This window comes from Zalophus californianus, chromosome 3, assembly GCF_009762305.2.
Source record: "Zalophus californianus isolate mZalCal1 chromosome 3, mZalCal1.pri.v2, whole genome shotgun sequence".
Classification (NCBI taxonomy): Eukaryota; Metazoa; Chordata; class Mammalia; order Carnivora; family Otariidae; genus Zalophus; species Zalophus californianus.
The window spans coordinates 73,312,738-73,334,871 of NC_045597.1; the positions used below are offsets into that span (position 1 = coordinate 73,312,738).

Below are 22,134 nucleotides of genomic sequence, written 5' to 3' on the forward strand. Positions count from 1 at the left end.
CATGAGTGAAATCATATGGTATTTGTCTTTCTTTGTCTATTTCACTCATTTGTTATTTGACTAATTTTCTTCCCTCTTACCACTTCTCGTAGAAATTTCTGCCTTGTGCCCAAGATTCTTTGAAGAAGCATCATATCTTCATGATTTTTTGTTCTTGAACCTTGCTCCACCCAAGCGGATATTCTGCAAACTTGCAATCATCAGTTTCTTTTAAAGCTTGCAGTAATCAATTTATAAATAAAAGGCAATGCATTTGATCTTGGCAGTAGGGAGGCTTACAGCCCATTTTTCTTCTCATTACTAGCCTGCTTCATTGCTTTTATCTCTTCATGCCTCACTTAACTCATGCCTCTTCCTCTAGTTCTTTGTTGGACCCAAGGTAGACACTTACCATTTTTCAAAAGCTATTAATTGTGATAAAATGCACCAAGATGATATTTACCATCTTAACCATTTTTTTAAGTGTACGGTTCAGTAGCGTTAAGTACATGCAGATGGTTGTGCAACCAATCTCCAAAACCCTTTTCATCTTGCAAAACTGAAACTCTGTACCCATTAAACACCAACTCTCCATTCCCCCCCCTTCCCTCCCACCCATGGCAATCACCATTCTACTTTCTGTCTCTGTGAATTTGACTGCTCTAGGTACCTCATACAAGTAGAATCATGCAGTGTTTGTTTTTCTGTGACTGGCTTATTTTACTTAGCATGTCCTCAAAGTTCAACCATGTTGTAGCACGTATCAGAATTTCCTTATTTTTTTTAAAGTCTGAATAATAGCTCTTTGTATGTATATACCACATTTGTTTGTCCATTCATCTGTAGATGGAGATCTGGATCGCTTCTACCTTTTGACTATTGTGAATAATGCTGCTATGAATGTGGGTGTACAAATCTCTCTTCGTGACCCTCTTTCAGTTCTTTTGAGTGGAACTGCTGGATCATATGGTAATTCTATTTTTACTTTTTTGAGAAACTGCCATACTGTTTTCCACAGTGGCAGCACATGGGAGACGCTTTTGTTTCCGTCATACCCTATGGGGTAAAAATTATTGTGCTATAGACTACCGCTGAGGGAAAGGATTGTATGACCAAGAATGAACACTGCCAATTATCATGCTTTATTAGAAAATTATTTACATAATTAAAAGCATGGAATTCCTAGAATTGGGATTCACCTTATAAACCATTTGGTCCACTCCCCTCATCTACAGGTGAGTTAGCGGGGACTGAGAGGGCAAGCGGCTTGTGAGGTCAAAGGGCTAGCTAGGGGAAGGCTCAGAACTGGCATCCAGGGCTTTCCAATCTTCAACTTACTGCAAAGAAAGTAATTTTCAACTGGAGATATATATTCGTCGAAGAACAAGAATTATGGAATGGATAATTCAAAACATCCTCTGTGTGTTTTGCTTTTGTTTCTATGGCTGGTTTTTTAGCCTCCCTAACTGCCTTGGTTGACATTGAAACCGAGCTGCCTTTCTCGTTGCCGCCACTGACTAGGTCCTGAGCATCCTTGGAGATGGAGGGGCAGACAAAGAAAACCCGTCCGTATTTAGGATCCACCGAGTTCGAAATGCGACCCTCTGCTCTTCCGCGCGCTACCCAGGGCTGCGGGTGTGTGGCGCGGATTTAGCTGCCATCCCGGGGCCTCAAAGACCCCCGCGCGCGAGGAGGACGGTTTCCGGCTCTCTGCTGTCCCCAAGCTCCGGGATCCATACGGGAGGGTTCAGGGACTCCCTGGGGGGGGCGGGGGAGGGCAAGGCAGAGCCCTTGCCGCGCCCCCTCCCCAGCCACCGCGACGCAGCTCCGACCACTTCCCCGGCGGATCTGCGCCCCATCTACCCCGTAACAGTCGGGGAGCCCCGGGCTCCGCGGAGTGCGGGCTGCGGACCACGGCGGGCACGTGGGCTCGGCCGCAGCGCTGCGCCAGGCACCGGCTCCCCGGCTCGGCCCAACCTCTCGGCTCCCGCCTCGGCCCCTGCCGGTGGGGAGAGGGATCCTCCCCCCTTCCACTTTGCACCAGTCCGAGGGAATTTGCGGTCGGTGACGCGCATCCTTAAGCGAGCCACCTGCAGCGCGGGGCGCGCCGCTCTGGGCGGCATCGCAGGGCTGGGCCGGCGCGGCCTGGGGACCCCGGGCTCCGGAGGCCATGCCGGCGTGGGCGCGCCGTGGCGGCCGGCTGCCGCTGCTCGGTAAGGCCCCGCACGCCCGCTCGCTGCCCCCCGCAGCCCCCGGCGCGGCCCTCGCCCCCACCCCGCACTGTGGACCCGGGCGCGCGCCTCCCGGTCCCCGCCGCCTCGCTCCTCCCCGAGCTCGCTCTTCCCTCACTCCCGCGCCCCTCCCCTCTTTCGCGCCCTCCCGACTCGCCCCGAACTTGTCCGCGGCCCCGGCCTGCCCACCCCACGGCGTCCTCCCTCTTTTCTAACGCCGCCGCTCCGGCTCGGCTCGCGTTCCGAACGGCGGCCCGGACTCCGCGGGCGGCCTCCCGACGCCCTGCCCGGGGCCGCGGCCGGGGCCGGAGCTGGGGCCGCGCCAGCTGCCTGTCCCTCCCGGCGCCCGCGCTGCCGCCCGCTCGGCCCCCGCGCTGGGTGGTGGTCTGTCCGCCGAGGCCGCGGCCCGGACGGTGGCCCCAGGTGGCTCCGGACCGCGCCTGGACCGACTCGGCAGACCGGAGACTCCCGGGGGGCGTCTTGGACTCTTTTGAGGTTCTGATTTACGGAGTGAAGTCTGAGGGGGAAAGGCGCCTGAGTTCTCCCCCAGAATTAGTCATCCCGAGTTAACGACCCCCACCCGCGCCGAATTTCGGTGGGACCAACGAATAGCTACTTTGGAAATGTTATGCAAAGAGGATTTACATATGAAAATACTAGCTGCCCCTTCTACCTATACTCGATTTTTATCCCGGCATTAAACCCCAAGGGGGTTTTCAAGGACTCAGCTGACTGTTCCCAAATAATCTCCTGGATGGCATAGTCAGCAATGTGAGGGGGAAAAAAATCCCCTTTATATCTATCTCATCGATTCGGAAAGATAAGAGGGTTGTTTTGCATTTAGGGTGAAGGAGACATTTGTGGGAGCCTTGGATCCCTGTCCAGTCCAGCAACCTTGGGACTGGCACTCACCGCCCCCGCCCCGGCGTCCTCCTCCATCTCCATCCAGTGGGGGTGCCCGGGTTTCTCCGCCAGCTCCAAAATTCGAGCATTCTAACTTGAAGTCTTTGTGGCACATAGAGAAACTATTTTCATAATAGACGTGCAGGAATTATGTCCAATAGCTTTTTGTTAAAAATAATTCAGGATTAGAGAGTAAGAAATGTAACATAAGGGGGAGAAGAGTGGGAAAACAGACCTTTTGCATTTCTTAAACATTTACCTTTGCTAATTGGTAAATATGTACATTTCAAATGTACGTACAATATGTTTTTCAGTCTATTAATACAAAAAGCTGGCTCTCTGTTACGTATGACATTAAGTAGTAAGTGAATTTTTCAATAGCATACAGAGGCTTACAAAGATTCGTACTTGCAACTATATTTAAACTGCACTGAATTCCTTTATATTTAGGAACAATCTCAGAAATGTCTACATCTCGTTCCAGATTTTTCTAAATGAGGTATAATTTGCATACAGCAAATATGCACCCATCTTAACAGTACGATTCCATTAGTTTTTATGTGTGTATGTACCCACAGAACCTTGGATATAGATAGCAATTCTACCCCCACCCCCTCTCAGTCAATATCCCCCCAGAGGTAGCCACCACTCAGATATTTAATACCATCCCTTTGCCTGTTTTTGCCCTTCATGTAAACCAAATCATCCTATGTACTCTTTCATGCCCAGCTACTTTCACTCAACTTTGTGATTAGGAGATTCAACCTTGGTCTCAGTAGCAATGGGTTTGTTTGTTTGTTTGTTTTTTAAACTGCTGAGTGCTATTCCTAAGTATCAGTATATTATACAATTTATTTATTCATTCTGTTGTTGAAGAACATTTAGGTTGTTTCCAATTTTGTTCAATTAGGAATGACTCTGCTGTGAACGTTGTTTTACATGTTTCTGGGGGACATAAATACTCATTTTTTAGGGTGCTACCCACCAGTAGAATTCCCAGATCATGGATTCAGTTTTGGTAGAAACTGTCAGTTTTCCAAAGTGGCCCTACCAACTTAGATTCCCTCTGGCCGCTTTTGGGAGTTCCAGATCCTCACATCTTTACCAATACTTGGTATTACAGATTTTCTCGAGCAAAGGAGCAGAACGTGAGAAACAAAGTGAGGACTTCAAAATATTTAAAAACTTTAAATTCCTTGAATTATAAGATGCAATCCCCATTTCCCTTATATTGTTGGCTCTACCTCTCGTGAATAATGATGAAGCTTTCTAAGTAGGGTTTAAAGAATGGAAACGTGCTCTCCAAGTCTTAACTGCATTATGTGCTGAGACTGGAGAAGAGGAGGGGGATTTTCAATATTTCAATTAGTATGATGCTGTCTCCTTCATTCACGTCGGAAAATTCATAGTCAGAGCCTTGAATTACACATTTTATTGTCATCCTCTGCCCTTGTTGCTTTTTTTGCTTTCTTTGCCTTCTTGTGAACCACTAGCCTGAGGGGAGATGATTCAGGAGGAGGTGGAGGGAAGGGACGCTGGGCAAAAAATAAGTTTGGATTAGATGGGACACCAGACTTGGTGTCCTGATAATCAGGTCCCCTTTGATTCTAAAAGTCTAGTTCTAATTGTTGCTGTCATATAAATTTAGATCGGCTGTCCATTTCTTCTTAGGCACTTCATATCGACCCATAGTAAATTATCTCTGAGGCTGAGTTGTGAACTCTTTGCCTTCCATGAAAGAGTGGCTCTACTTTTTATAACTAAAAAGGCACTCTCAGGAATTCTTGGTTATTAATCAAGATTTTGTCATTGTTGTTGTTGAGTTCTCCTGTCATTGAACTGCGAAACAATCAGGTGATCAGATAGTAAATGTGGAGGAGGAAGACTTGACTTTACATACCAGAGAGGACTTCGGGTAAGAAAGTTGGGGAGGAAGCATGCATTAGAGAGAAGAGCATTTTTTTTATCTGATAAAATTTTATTGAACACGTATTTCCGTGCTGGGCACAAGGGGTACAAGGATGAAAGAGACTGAGGATAAAGGAACTTACATATAATAGCTAATTCTATTCTATTTATGAAACGCATGGTCAGTGCCTTTCCCCAGGAAAAGCACTTCAGCACAAAGCTGCCTTTGAGTTAGTTAAACCTTCCAACACGGTTGTTCTGACCACTAAATATCTGTAGATGAAAAATAGCATGCTTCCATGAAGGAAACTTCAGTCCGCTCACAATGGGAATCGCAGGTTTTTTGGTTCCCTCAAACCACTTAAACGTACATATACTGTATTTAATGGTTGTGGGAAAGAAACTGCTCTTCATTGAAACTAAAACAAATGGACTGTTCTAGAGTTCAATATGGCCATCTTTTAGGTCTTGGGAAGAAGACATTTTCCACCTCACTTTACTTCCAGAGAGCATCTCTCTCCCTTGCGAAGCCCACAGGAAGTCTGAGTGCTAGCACTTTCTCCACAGTTCTTTTTGTTCCTGTCATCTTGTCACTCTTCAGTGAAACTCAGCAAGCAGTGTGACAAGAGCCCTTAACGTTCAATGTTCAAGATTACAAGCGTGCCGACTCCCCAGACACCCACCAGATACTGTCTTCATCTTTGGGTAAAGATTCTGATTTGACAAACAGCAAATAACCTCAAAAGTATTGTTTCGTATCATTTTTCTTGATGTTGAAGGGGACCTTGTGGAGACAGGACTAAGAATTTGGAGGGGGGCATATGAGGTTTGAAAATTAGCTTAGCCTGCTTTATAATTTGTGTATTTTGGCCTTGCTCCTGTGCTCTATCCTTCATTCCCTCCGAAATAACAGACTCTTGTGAATCTCACTATAGGTGGTTTGTCTGAGTAGAGCTCCTTGGTTTTTGTCAGGTGACATGGTGATCTTAAGACTTTTCCATGACTCCCAAAAGAGCCTTAGCTACTGCTTAGTTAGGTAGCCATAGTCACGTGGCCAAAGGTTTTTCTGTCTTTTGGAGGGGGGTGGCCTATGAGCTTTTTATGTAGGTGACTTACTTACATGTGTTGCCACCTTCTATGGCTATACCATCAGTGGTCCTCAAGTGATAAAAGCTTTTGTAGAACTCACTGAAGGTCGTTAATTTGAATCATGCAGTTCTGTTCTATGGGTACCAACACATGTGGAGGAAATTTAAAAATAATATAAAGTACACACACAGTGTTCTTTTGTGGCTAGAGGAATTGCATAAGATCCTAAAAGAGGAACTATTGTTATTTTTTAGGTTTAAACAGTAAAATATTTTTTCACTGCTGTCATTATAAGTCAAATGGTAGCCAAGAGTCCTCCAAAAAATTATTTACAGTCTACACTAAAGCATGATATTGTCATTATTTATACAAACTTATGTTTGGATTATAAGATACTCACTGAACTCTGTCTTCAAAGGATTTGCTACTTGAGTTAGGATTTTCCTAATGGTAGGGATTCTGTTCTTGGAGGCAATGCAGATAGATAGATATATTAGGAAAAACAAGACAGTTAGGAAACATGTGTTCTTTCCTTTGGCAGGGAATTTCTCTGCGCTTAAGTTCCTCATTTGTAAAAAGGAGATAAGCAGTCTCCTACTCCTTCATCAGATAACTCCTGTAAAGTACAGCGGCATTCCTTGTTAGGCAGGTGCTTTGCAGAAAGGGAAGTATATAACGTCTGAAGAAATCATTAGGCTTTAGAGTCCCAGGGTTTTCCTCCTGCCCTTCTCAGACACTTTTGAGCACTGCCTTTATCTAGGACTTGTGTAAGTCCCCCATAGTACTGGTTCCTGCCCTCAAAGAGCTCGCAGTTTAATGTTGGGGGTGTTGGCAGGACAAGGTCAGGCATATAAAAGGGAAATTGCAGTGCAATTTTGGAAATATGCACAGAGACTGATCCTGTAATCCAGACTGAGAAAGTAAGGCAAGGGTTCCAAGTGGAGGTCCTGCCAGAGCCGGGACTAGAAAGATAAGAAAGAGTTGACAGAAAGGGGAGGAGAAGGACGTTCCAGGCACAAACTGGACAGCAAAGAAACGGTAGAAAGGTAAGAAACATGCAGTAGATGGAAAAGTATAGTTCCATTCTGGAACTATCCATTCCATTGTGCTGAGACACAATGTACAAGGCTTCCGGGACAGAGTAGCTATCATTTGAAAAGTTGTGATTCAGAAAATTGTTGGAAGACTGTTCAGTGGATAGCTTTCAGAAAACATTCTGGGTTGCCAGAGGCTCTGTGTGTAATGTGTAAGGAGTGTTTTGGTGATGTGATGAGGGACTTGGACTTTATCATGTAGCCCAAGAGTTTCTGGATGGAATTTGGTTATTCACTGTATTCCTCAGGGGGTGTGTGTGTGTGTGTGTGTGTGTGTGTGTGTGTGTGTGTGTGTGTGTGTGTGTGTGTGTGTTGCAGGGGGTGTTCCCCACACCAAGCAATTCTCAGACACCGGCAGATATCCTATAATTTCACTCAATTCTGGCAGTATCTACCTGGAAGCAGCATCAGATCCCACAGGTTAGGGGTTCAGATCCTTCCTTTTGCCACTTCAGACGTCCATCCCAGGTCTGGGCTGTCACCTGGATTTCAACCACGGGCTAGCAATCAGAGGTTTTTATGACCTCCCCCCGCTTCAGGTTTGATCAATTTGCAACAGTAGCTCACAGAACTTACACAAGCATTTTACTTAGTAGATTAACAGTGTGTTATAAAAGGCTCTAACTAAGGAGCACCCAGATGAAAGAGAGGCATTAGAGTAAGGTGTGTGGGAAAGGGGTGGGGCTTCCACACCCTCTCCAGGAAGCCTGGCACCTCCACATATGTGCTTGCCAACCTGGAAGCTCATCAAATCTCCCAGTCCGCGAATATTTATGGAGTTTAATCAGCAGCTCCCCCTTCGTCCCAGAGGTCAGTGGGTGGGGCCAAAAGCTCCCACCCTCTGATTACTTGGTCTTTCTGGTTATCAGCCCCATCCTGAGGCCATCTAGGAACCCCACCCTAAGTCACCTCATTAGCATCAACTCCAGTGTGTGCTCAAAAAGGGCCCACCATGGATAACAAGACACTTCTATCACTCGGGAAATTCCAAGGGTTTTAGATTTGTGCCAGGAACCAGGACTGATCAAATATATTTATTATACCACACCAGTCTGGTCTACTGCCTTCTTTTACAACAGGTGAGGGAAATGGGGTCCAGAAAGGTTAGAGGACTTGCTGAAATTCAAAGTCATCCAAGTGGGTAACTCTCAAAAGAGGGGCTTGGAACTCAGACCTCATAAGTCTTCTCCAGCTCTCTGTGTTTTCCAGGAGAACTCAGCTTGGAGAACCTGAAAAGGAGGCGCCCTGACATTCTCTGATTTGTTTTATAATGTCTAAATCCATCACCCTTTCCATGGAGGAGATTTTTTACTTTTAACTAAAATTTTATTTTTGATTGTTGCTAATTTTTTTTTCCTCTTACCCCCACCCCCACCCCAGCCCTGTCTCTTCAAAGCACACCACTCTGGGGACACTTTTCCAATTCCAAAGCTGTCGTCATTGCTCAGACTGTGTTTGGAACTGGACTCTGGGAAGTGCTACGAGGGTTTGGGAATGGATTCTCATTAAGAACCTTAATCTCAATGGTGGCAAATTCTTCCTTTGGCTTTTTAAAAAAGTCAGGTCTATTAAGGTACGATTTCCATAATGCAAATTTTACCCTTTTTAGTGTACGGTTCCCTGAGCTTACTCAACACCTGTCATCATATAACTAGCACCACTATTAAGATACAGAACATTTCCATTCCCCCCAAAACTTCTCTTATTCTTCTTCATAGTTAATCAACCCCAATACCCACTTCCAACCTCTGGTGACCAATAATTTCTTTTCTGTCCCTATAATTTTTCCTTTTCCAGAATGTCATGTAACTGGAATTTTATACTATGTAGACTTTTGAGTCTGTTTCTTCACACAGCATAATTATTTGAGATTTATCCATCTTGTTATGTATGTCAGTACTCAAAAACGAAAATTCAGTCAAGTACCATTGAAGATCTAGTAACTTATTAAGTGCTTCATGAATTGGACAGTGCCCATCTAGCAATTAGAGGGGAACTCCAGGAGCTATACAAAACAGAAGGATTTTATAGATAGACATGGGATGGAACATTTAGCAAAAGAAAAGAAAAGATTGCTTCACACAAGGTCACCTTCCCTTAGGGAGACATACAGGGTGTCTTGTTAGGTGGATTACTTCATCTTTGGGGCATGGAGGGGGCCCTTGTGACAGATTAACTCATTGGAGCTGACCAGAAAATTTCTGGGTGGCTGGCTAGTTGAGACTACATTTCTAGGGAAGTTGAAATTGCCATTAGGTTAGGTATTAAGCCCTGGTTTGGTGACTTGGCCATAGCATGAATAACTCTGTTTTGGGCCTGTGGTTTTCTTTTTAACAGTACTTTTTTCCATTCTATTGCTGAGTAGTATTTCATTGTTGGATGTGCCACAGTTTGTTTATCCATTAACCAGCTGAAGTTCATTTGTTTGCTTCTAGTTTCTGGCAATTATAAATAAAGCTGCTATAAATAATTGAATATAAGTTTTGGTGTGAGCATTGGTTTTAATTTCTCTTGGGTAAACACCTAAAAGTGGCAGTGTATTGCTGGAATGTATGCTCAGTGAATATTCAACTTTATGAGAAATGGCCAGTTTCTCTCAAAGTGATTGTACCATTTTTCATCCCCACTAACAATGTGTGAGAGTTGCCGTTGTTCAACGTCATTGTCATCACTTGGAATGGCCAGTTTTTTGTCTTTGTTTTTTAACCCTTCTCATAGGGGTGTGGCAATGTGTCATGGTGGTTTTAATTTGCATTTCCCTAACGACTAATGATGTTGGTCATCTTTCTATGTGCTTAATTGTCATCCTATATTATGTTTGGTGAAGTGTTTCCTAAGTTCTTTTGCCCATTTTTTTTTTAATCAGGTTGTTTGTTTTGAAAATACTTTTTTCCAGTCTATGGCTTCTCTTTTCATTTTTTTTAAGGGAGCTTCTTTTGGGGAGCAGAAGTTATTAGTTTTGACCAAGTCCACTAGTGGAAAAATCAGCCCTAGACTAAACACTGTTCTGGTCCTACCCAACTGAGCTTAAAGAAAGACCTGAAAGGAACGAAGTGTCTACAATGAACTTAACTACATCCCATAAAAATGTTCAAAAATATGTAACCAAATACATCCGACACCGGGTGAAATTCACAATGCCTGGTTTCCAGTCATTAATTAATAGACAAACAAAGGATTAAAAATTCAACCCACAGAGAACAATCAGTCATCCAAAAGGGACCCAGGAGTGGCATAGAATATAAAATTAGTAGACAAGAACATTAAAATAGTTGTTATATTATATTCCACATAGTTCTGAAACTAGAGGAAAGATTAGACATGTTAAGCAGGGACACAGTAAATATAAAAAAAAAATCACACAAATTGGACTTCTAGAGATGAAAATTGCAATTACAATGGAAGGAGTTGACAGCAGAATGACTGCAGAAGAAAAGATTAGTGAACTTGAAGACAGCAATAGAAACAATCCAAAATGAACAGAGAGAAAAGACAAAATAAAATGAACTGAGAATCAGTGAGAACTTCAGCTGGTCAAATAGACATGTAAGTCCTCTCTCAGAATGTATCCTTTTTTTTTCTGGATGCTTTTAAGAGTTTCTCTTTATCATTGGCTTTAAACAATTTGATTATAATGTACCTTTTGTAGTTTTTTTTCTGAGTCATATGTTTGGATTTTGTTGGGATTCTTAGATCTGTGGGTTTATCATTTACATCAGATTTGGACATTTTCTCCATTACTTCATCAGCTATTTTTTCTGACCTCCTTTTCCCCATTCTTTCCAATGACATGTATATTTGACCTCCAAAAGTGAGTAAAATATAAAACTTTTTATTGTCTAAACCCCTTTGAAAGATAATTGACCGTTTAAGGCAAAATAATAGCAGTGACTTGTTGGTTTTATAACTTATGTCAAAGTGCAATGTATGATAGCAATAGCACAAAACCTTGGAGGGATGAAATTGAAATATACTATTGTAAGATTCTTATATTATATATGAGGTGGTTTAACAGCACTTAAAAGACTGCATTAAGGTAAAGATGTATACTATAAACCTTAAGGCAAGTGCTAAAATAACAAAACAAAGCATTATGGCTAATAATCCAAGAAATGAGATGAAGTAGAATCATAAAATGTCCTCACTTATTCCCAGAGGAGGCAGAAAAAGAGGAAAAAGGAAAAAAGAACAGATGGAACAGATAGAAAACAAAGAATAATATGATAGACTTAAACCTAAGCATATCAATAATTTTATTAAATTTAAATAATCTACACATCACAATTAAAAGGTTGTCAGACTTGGTAAAAAAAAAAAAAAGCAAGTCCCAACTATATGGTACATAAATAAAGCCAAACTTGGATATGAAGACATAAAAACGTTAAAAGTAAAAGGATGGGGAGGAGGAAATCCCATGCCAACACTAAGCAAAAGCTGGAGAAGCTAAATAACAGACAAAGTATATTTCAGAGCAAAGAATATTAGTAGGGGCAGAAAGTCATGTCATAATGCTATAAGGCTTGGATCATCAAAAGGACATAAAAATCATAAACATTTATGCATCTAATAGCAGAGTTTGAAAATACATGGATCAAAATCTGATTGAACTGCCAAGAGAAATGGACAAATCCACAGTTATATTTAGAGAGTTCAACACTCCTTCGATAATTGATAGAAAAAAAGAGATCAGTAGTTTATAGAAGACTTGAACAACAATATCAACCAACTTAATCTAATTTACATTTATAGACTATTCCACTCAACAAGAGCTGAATGTACATTCTTTTCAAGTGCACACAATATACTTATCAAGCTGGGCCATATTCTGGACCATCCGACAAGCTTCAGTAAATTTTAAAAGATTCAAGACATACAAAATATATCCTGTGACTTCACTGGTAATTAAATTAGAAATTAATAACAGAAAGATATATGGAAAGTCCTCAAATATTTGGAAACCAAAGAACACGTTTCTAAATAATCCATGGGTCAAAGAAGTAACCAAAAGATAAATGAGAGTGTATATTGAATTGAGTAAAAGTGAAATGCATTATATTGGAATTTGTGGGATGTTCCTAAAACAGGACTAAAGAGGAATATAGCATTAAATTATTAATTATTAAATGGTTAGTAGCCTTAAATTTTTAATGCTACAAATTCAAACTAATGAACTGGAATTCAAGCATAAGCAAGGGGGGGAATAACAAATTAAACGTCATGTAAACAAAAGAAGGGAAACAAACACGATGAAAGTGAAAAATCAATGAAATAGGAAAAAAGGAGAAAATCAATTGCAACAAGATGAATAAAAGATCAGTAATATTGCTAGACTACTAACCAAACTGATTAGGAAAAAAGAGAAAAGACACAAATTTCCAACATCAGGAATAAGAGAGCCAACATCACTACAGAATCTATAGATACTGAAAGGATAATATGGAAATACTGTTAACAACTTTATGCCTATACTTTGACAACTTCCATTTAATGGAAAAAATTCCTTGAAAGATACATACTACCAAAGTTTATTCAAGGAAAATTGATAACCTAAACAATGCTATACCTGTAAAGAAACCGAATTTGTAGTTAAAAATATTCCTGCAATGAAAACTACTGGGGCAGATGGCTTTACTGGGGAATCCACTAAATATTTAAAGAGGAAATAATACCAAATCTGTACAAACTTTTCCAGAAAATTTGAGAGAAGATAATGCCTCTCACCTCATTCTATGAGGCCAGCTTTACTCTGATACCAAAACTGAAGATATTAGAAGCAAAAAACAAAAATAAACCTACAGACCAATAATTACCATGAATCTAAATGCAAAATTGCTTAGCAATACTTTAACAAGTTGAATTTAATCATATATAAAAAAGACAATAGACCATATCCAACTGGTTTATTTCAGGAAGGCAAGGTTGGTTAACATTTGCAAATGAATCAATATAATTCACCACATTCACAGATAAAAAAGAAAGGCCACTAAAAAAACAAAATCAAAAACAAACCTATAGGATTATCTCAATAGATACCAAAAAATGCATTTGACCAAATACAACATCCATTCCCAATAAAATTTCCCAGCAAACTAGGAATAGAAGTGATGCTCCCCCAATTAAGTAACAGCATCTATGAAAAACCTTTAGCAAACATCATACTTTTAATATCAAGTGGCTGAATATTTTCTACTAAGATCAGAAATAAGGCAAGGGTGACTATTCTCACTACTTCTCTTCAACATTGTACTGCAGATTCTAGCCAGAATAATAAGGCTAGAAAAAGAAATGAAAGGCCCCCAGACTGGAAAAGAAGGAGTAAAGTTGTCTTTATTTGCAAACAACATGATCATCTATGTATAAAATCCTATAGAACTTACAAAGAGGTAATTACAACTGATAAGCAAGTTCGATAAGTTTGTAGGACAGAAGATCAGTGTAGAAATTCAATTTTGTTTCTATAACTAAGAATCAGAAATTGAAGTAAAAATGTCCAGAAAGATGAAATAGGGATAAAGAAAGGCAAGATCTGTACACTGAAAACTATAAAAAATTGCTAAGAAAAATTAGAGACCTAAATAAAGAGAGATGTACCATATGTATGTATTGTAAGACTCAGTATTGTTAAGATGTCAGTTTTACTCAATTGATCCAGTGAGTCAATACAATTTCTATCAAAATCCCTGCAGAGCTTTTTGCAGATTTTGATAGGCTGATTCTAAACTTAAAATGAAAATGAAAGAGACCTACAATACCCAAAACAACTTTGAAAAGAACAAAGTTGGAAAACTTACCATCTTGATTTCAAGGCTTATTATAAAGCAAGAATAATCGAGACAATGTGGAATCGGCACCTAGATAGACAAGTAGATCAATGGAAAAGTATAAGGAGTTCAGAAATTAGAAATATGCAGTCAGTCATTTTTGATGAAGGTGTAGAGGTAATTCAGTGGAGAAATCATACTCTTTCAATGAATGGTGCTGAAACAATTGAATATTCACATGTAAATATAATCATATGAAAAAGTTTTGGTCCATAGTCATACCATTTAAAAAGTCTACTCAGAATGGATCATAGACCTAAATGTAAAACTAAAATGTACATTTCAAACCTGAAACTATAAAACTAGGAGAAAACCTTTATAACCTTAGATGGAACAAAGATTTTTTAGATACAAAACCAAAAGCATGTTCCATAAAAGAAAGAATGATAAATTGGACATCTTCAAGATTAAGAATTTCTAGTCTTCAAAAGACAAGCCACAGATTGGCAGAAAATATTTGTCAATTACATATTTGATAGGGACTTGTATCCAGAATATATTTTTTAAAAAGAACTCTCAAAACTTGAAGATGGCCATGTAAGTAAGAGGTTCCTGAACTTTCTCCCCTGGACATACCAAATCTCCAGCTACACATGGAACAATGTTCTCTGAAAGAAATCCAGAAACTAGCTGAGTGACTTCTACACATCACACAAATGAAGAAAAAACCCACATTGAAATAGGTGGAAAAGGCAGAGACACATGTCAATCTCACCAGAACCCAATCTCCGACATAGCAATATACAGTCGAGAGGGAACTCACAGCTCTCAGCTTCTCCCTGAGGGATGAAGGGTTTGGACCCAACCTCTAGCATTCCTATCACTAAGACTTCCACTTGAGGGACAGACTCCCAAAACACATGGCTCTGAAAACCTATGGGGCTTGCATCTGTGAGCCCCGCCAGATGGTAGCAAACAAAGAAACAGTTCTTTGGACTTGGGAGGACTCCCTGTGGTTATACCCCTAGGGCTCAGTTCAGAAGCAACAGACACAAATGCTATCTCCCAGTCTTTCCCTTAAAGAGACCTATTTGCAGCCTGAGGGCTAGGCTCCCAGTTTAACACACATCTAGGAACTGACTGTGATCATGCCCAAGACTGTGGGGGCTGGCAAGTACCATCTCCACATTTTTCCTCTGTTAGTATCTTCCTGAAAAGAGCATGTGCCCATGTTTGGAGCCCTGGATTTTGCGGGTGCCACTCAGAGGACTCACCCCTTAATTGCCTGGTGCTTGTGGCCAGCAGGGCTTGCATTGATGGGTCCCCCAAGACGGTAGCAAACAAAGAAACAGTTCCTAAGTGGCTATTCCCCAGGACTCCGTGCAAAGGGAGCAGACAGAAACTTCCAGCTCCTGGTCTTTTCCTGAAAGAAGTCTATTTGCACACTTGAAAAACTACTGCCTGAGAGTCTGGCTGCCAATCACTCTTCATCTAGATGCTGACTGAGATCCTCCCCTTTGATACACTGACAGGTCTTGGCATACCTTTACTATTAGGAGCCAGTAAGAACAAAAAAGATGGCTTGGACAATCACAGAGGTTTGCGAGGCAACCAAGACCTTAAGCCTGGACTGAATGATAAGGTTTATCTCCTACATGAGACCACTCTATGAAGATTGGGAGAGGTGGCTGTTTTAAACAATGCACAGAAACCAACACAGAGAGTAAAGGAAATGAAGAGGAATATGTTCCAAACAAAAGAATAAGATAAAACTCAGAAACAAACTTTAGTGAAACAAAGATAAATTGTTACCTACAAAGAGCTCAAATTAATGGTCATCGGGGCTCCACAGAAATACAAAAGATCATGACGACTATGAACACTTATATGCCAACAAATTGGACAATCTAGCAGAAATGGATAAACTTCTAAAAACATACAACCTACCAAAGACTGAATCGTGAAGAAACAGAAAATTTGAACAGAATTACCAGGAAGGAGATTGAATCAGTACTGAAAAACCTACCAACAAAGAAAATCCAGGACCAGATGGCTTCAATGGTGAATTCTACCAAACATTTAAGGAAAAATGAATACCAATCTTCCTCAAATTCTTCCTCCTCAAAAAAGAATGGAAGAAAACACTTACAAACTCGTTTTATGAGGCCGGCACAAGCCTGATACCAAAACCAGGCAAAGACATTACAAGAGATGAAAATTACAGATCGGTATCCCTGATGAAAATAGATGCAAAGATTCTCAACAAAATATCTGCAATCCAAGTTCAACAATACATCAAAAAGATCGTATGCCATATCTAGTGGGATTTATTCCGGGGATGCTCGGACAGTTCAACATCTGCAAATCAATCAATGTGATACACCACATTAACAAAATGAAGGGTAAAAACCCTATGATCATCTCAATAGATACAGAAGAAGCTTTTTAAAAAATTCAACATCCATTCATGATAAAAACTTTCAACAAAGTAGGTTTAGACAGACTATACCTCAATGTAATAAAGGCCATATGTGACAAGCCCACAGCTAATATGTTCAGTGATTAAAAGCTAAAAAGCCTTTCCTCTATCATTGGGAAGAAGACATGGATGCCTACTCTTCCCACTTTTGTTCAACATAGTACTGAAAGTTCTTGTCAGAGCAGTTAGGCAAGAAAAGGAAATAAAAGGCATCCAAATCAGAAAGGAAGAAGTAAATCTGATTCTGTTTGCAAGTGGCATGATATTACATATATAAAACCCTAAAGACTCCATCCAAAAACTGTTAGAACTAATTAACAAATTCAGTAGACTTGTAGAATACAAAATCAATATATAAAATTCAGTTCTTTGTTCTATACGCTCACAACAAACTATCAGGAAGAAAATTAAGAAAAGAATTCCATTTGTAATTGCATCATAAAGAATAAAATAGCTAGAAATAAATATAACCAAAGAAGTAAAAAATCTGTAAGAAATTAACTAAGACAAATAAATGGAAATAATTTCCATGCTCATGGATTGGAAGAATTAATATTGTTTAAAATGTCCATATTATTTAAAGACATCTACAGGTTCAGTGCAATCTCTATCAAAATTCCAACGGCATTTTTCACAGAAATACAAAAAACAATCCTAAAATTTGTGTGGAACAACAAAAGACCCTAAATAACCTAAAGCGATCTTGAGAAAGAAACAAAGTGAAAGGCATCATACTTTCTAATTTCAAACACTATTACCAAGCTATAGTATTCAACAGTACAGTATTGGCATAAAAACAGACACATAGATCAGTGGAACAAAATAAAGAGCCCAGAAATAAACTCATGCACATATGGCTAATGACAAAGGAGCCAAGTGTATATAATCAAGGGAAGATAATCTCTTTAATAAAGGTCTTGGAAAACTGGACAGCCACGTGCAAAATAATGAAACTGGACCACTCTCTTATACCATATACAAAATCTCAAATGGAATAAAGACTTGAACGTAAGACCTGAATCATAAATCTCATAGAAGGAAACATAGGGGGTAATCTTGACATCAGTTTTAGCAAGATTAGATTTTTCGGATTTGACACCAAAAGCAAAGACAACAAGAGCAAGAATAAATGAATGGGACTACACCAAACTAAAAAGCTTTTGCATAGCAAAAGAAACCATCAACAATATGAAAAGGTAACCTATGGAATGGAAGAAAACAATTGCAAATTATGTATCTGATAAGGTATTAATATCCAAAATATGAAAAGAACTCATACAACTCAATAGCAACAAAAAAAGAGAGAAAGAGAAAGGAGAAGAGAAGAAAAAGAAATCTGGTTAGAAAATGCACAGAGAAATGAATAGACACTTTTTTCCAAAGAGGACAGCATCACTAATCATTAGGGAAATGGAAATTGAAACCACAATGAAGTATTATCTAACACCTGTTAGAATGGCCGTCATTAAAAAGACAGAAGATGACGAGTGTTGGTGAGGATGTGGACAAAAGAGAAGCCTTGTGCACTGCTGGAGGGAATGTAAGGTGGTACAGCTACTGTGGAAAACAGTATATAAGTTACTAAAAAAAATAAAAATAGAACTACCGTATGATCCAACAATTCTACTTCAGGGTACATGTCTGAAGGAAGCAAAATCACTATCTCAAAGAAATATATGCACCCCTATGTTCATTGCAGCACTTTTTTTTTTCACGTTTGTGAGTGAACATAGATTTCTTTTTTTTTTTTATGTTCAGTTAGCCAGCATATAGTACATCAGTAGTTTTTGATGTAGCGTTCAACGATTCATTAGTTGACTATAACACCCGGTGCTCATCACAAGACATACCCTCCCTAATACCCATCACCCGGTTACCCCATTCCCCCACTCCCCTCCCTTCTATAGCCCTCAGTTTGGTTCCCGGAGCCCAGAGTCTCTCATGGTTTGTCTCCCCCTCTGATTTCTTCCCATTCAGTTTTCCCTCCCTTCCCCTGTGGTCCTCCGTGCTATTCCTTATGTTCCACATATGAGTGAGACCATCTGATAATTGTCTTTCTCTGCTTGACTTATTTCATAAGTCATTATTGCATAATCCCCTCCAGTTCCATCCATGTCCGTGCAAATGGTGGGTATTCATTCTTTCTGATAGCTGAGTAATATTCCACTGTATATATGCACCACATCTTTTTATATTAAAGATTTTATTTATTTATTTGAGAGAGAGAGAATGAGAGACAGAGAGCACGAGAGGGAAGAGGGTCAGAGGGAGAAGCAGACTCCCCGCTGAGCAGGGAGCCCGATGTGGGGCTCGATCCCGGGACTCCAGGATCATGACCTGAGCCAAAGGCAGTCGCTTAACCAACTGAGCCACCCAGGCACCCTGCACCACATCTTCTTTATCCATTCATCTGTTAAAGGGCATCTCAGCTCCTTCCACAGTTTGGCTATTGTGGACATTGCCACTATGAACATTAGGATGCATGTGCTCCTTCTTTTCACTACTTCTGTATCTTTGGGATAAATACCTAGTAGTGCAATTGCTGGGTCATGAACATAGCCCATACCTTCGGCAAATACCTAAGAGTGAGATCAATGGATTGTATGGTATTCTTTTTTTTTCCCCAGATATAATAATACATTGTTTTCTACCTTTAAATATTTTACAGTTCTTTTTTTTAAATTTTTTTATTGTTATGTTAATCACCATACATTACATCATTAGTTTTGGATGTAGTGTTCCATGATTCATTGTTTGTGCATAACACCCAGTGCTCCATGCAGAACGTGCCCTCTTTAATACCCATCACCAGGCTAACCCATCCCCCCACCCCCCTCCCCTCTAGAACCCTCAGTTTGTTTTTCAGAGTCCATCATCTCTCATGGTTCGTCTCCCCCTCTAATTTCCCCCCCTTCATTCTTCCCCTCCTGCTATCTTCTTTTTTTTTTTTCTTAACATATATCGCATTATTTGTTTCAGAGGTACAGGTCTGTGATTCAACAGTCTTGCACAATTCACAAAACTCGCCATAGCACATACCCTACCCAATGTCTATCACCCAGCCACCCCATCCCTCCCACCCCCCCACCACTCCAACAACCCTCAGTTTGTTTCCTGAGATTAAGAATTCCTCATATCAGTGAGGTCATATGATACATGTCTTTCTCTGATTGAATTATTTCACTCAGCATAACACCCTCCAGTTCCATCCACGTCGTTGCAAATGGCAAGAGCTCATTCCTTTTGATGGCTGCATAATATTCCATTGTGTATATATACCACATCTTCTTTATCCATTCATCTGTCGATGGACATCTTGGCTCTTTCCACAGTTTGGCTGTTGTGGACATTGCTGCTATAAACATTGGGGTGCACGTACCCCTTCGGATCCCTACATTTTTATCTTTGTGGTAAATACCCAGTAGTGCAATTGCTGGATCGTATGGTAGCTCTATTTTCAACTGTTTGAGGAATCTCCATACTGTTTTCCAGAGGGGTTCATTGCAGCACTTTTTAGAGTGGCCAAGGTTTGGAAACAACTTCAGTGTCCATTGATGGAAGAATGGGTAAAGAAAATTTGAGATACACAGATAGATAGATATAAATCTACTATATATACTGTTTTCCACAGTAGCTGTACCACCTTACATTCCCTCCAGCAGTGCACAAGGCTTCTCTTTTGTCTGCATCCTCACCAACACTCGTCATCTTCTGTCTTTTTAATGATGGCCATTCTAACAGGTGTCAGATAATATTTCATTGTGGTTTCAATTTTCATTTCCCTAATGATTAATGATGCTGTCCTCCTTGGAAAAAGTGTCTATTGATTTATTCTGCACAGTTTCCAACCAGATTTCCTTTTCTTTTCTTTTTTTTTATTGCTATTGAGATAGGTATACATCTATTTATCTATCTATGAATACTATTCCACCATAAAAAGGAAAGAAAGAAATCCTGTTATTTTTGACAACATGAATGGACCTTGAGGGCATTATGCTAAGTGAAATTAGTCAGAGAGAGTAAAACAAATACTGCATGATCTCACTTTTATGTAGAATCTAAAAAACGAAACCCACAGAAAAAGAGAATGGATTGGTGGTTGCCAGAGGCATGGGTAGGGGGTGGGAGAAATGGGTGAAGGTGGTTAAAAGGTACAAACGTCCGATTATAAAATAAGTAAATTCTAGGGATGTAATGTATAACATGGTGACTATAGTTACCAGTACTCTGCTATATATTTAAAATTTTCTAAGAGAGTAGATCTTAGATGTTCTCAGCACAAGAAAAAAAATTGTTCCTATGTGAGACTTATTGTGGTGATCATGTTGTAATGTATACATATATCAAATCATTGTGTTGTATACCTTAACCTTATACAATGTTATATGTTGACAATATCACAATAAAACTGGGAAAAATACTGTCAAAACTCAATAATAAGAAAATAAGCACCCCAATTTTAAGAGATTTGATGTGGGCAAAATATGTGAACAGAAACACTGCCAAAGGATATATGGTATGTCACAGAAGCATCTGAAAGGGTGCTCAACATCATTAGTAGGAAAACAGATATTAAAACCACAATGATTTATTATATACTTAGCACAATGGCTAAAATTAAAAATTCTCATCATGCCAAGTGTTGGTGAGGATGTGACTTCCACAGCTGGAATTCCCATACAATGACAATAGGAATATAAAATGATACAACCTCTTTGGAGAGTAGTTTGGCACTTAGAAAGAGACATAGACACCCCCCCCCCATGACCTGGGTGCTCCAATCCTTGGTATTTAGTCAAGAAAAATAAAAGCATATGTCCATACCAAGACTTTTATACAAATATTCATGGCAACGTTGTTTGTAAGAGGCTAAAAGTGGAAACAATCCAAATTCTATCCACATGTAAATGAATTAAAATATTGTGTTGTATCTTTATACTAGACTACTACTTGTCAGTTAAAAGGAATGAACTACTGATATATACTACAGTAGGGATGAATCTAAAAATAATACAGAGTGAAAGAAGCCAGACAAAAAAAAAATTTCATACTATGGAATTCCATTTATATGAAATTCTGGAAAATTCAAGCTAATCTATGGTAACAGAAAGGAGATCAGAGGTTGCTTGGCATGCGGTTGTGGGGTGAGTAGGAGGGAGGGATTACCAAGGGGCATGTGGAAACTTTTAGGGGTGAATAAGTTCACTATCTTGACTATGATGATGGTTTTACAAACAGATTTGTATTTACATCAAAACTTACCAAATTATACACTCTAAATTATGTTCAACTTACTGTATATTAATTATACTGAATAAACTATTTGAAAAAAGGGTAGGGAGAAAAAAACCCTAGGAAGTAGGGCAGGGAAGGTTCTTAAACTCTCTTTAATCTTTTTATTCCCCTTTGTCCCTTAAAATTGTTCTTATTCGATTTTTTTTTTCCCCTTTCTTTTAAAAGACTAGGGCCTGGGGCACCTGACTGGCTCAGACGAAAGAGCATGCAACTCTTTTTTTTTTTTTTTTTAAGATTTATTTATTTATTTGAGAGAGAAAAAGAGAGCACGAGCATGTGAGCAGGGGGAAGGCAGAAAGAGAGGGAGAGAATCTCAAGCAGACTGTTAAGAGCATGCAGCTCTCAATCTCGGGGTCATGAGTTTGAGCCCCATGGTGGGTGTAGAGATAGCTTCA

At 39.9% G+C, this 22,134-nt stretch overlaps 1 protein-coding gene across 2 annotated transcripts in view; it reads left to right on the plus strand.

Annotated features, from left to right (window-relative positions):
- The first annotated feature begins 2,075 nt into the window (after positions 1-2,075).
- Positions 2,076-22,134, plus strand: part of FLT3 (fms related receptor tyrosine kinase 3) — a 72,279-nt gene continuing 52,220 nt past the window's right edge. Inside the window, exon 1 of one of the 2 annotated variants that reach the window (XM_027589965.2) lies at positions 2,076-2,192. In XM_027589965.2, the coding sequence (XP_027445766.2) occupies positions 2,150-2,192 (43 nt within the window). In that variant the 5' untranslated portion in view covers positions 2,076-2,149. Of the gene's footprint in view, positions 2,193-10,662; positions 10,751-22,134 lie in introns of those variants that run through there. The other variant, XM_027589966.2, reaches the window with a different exon arrangement.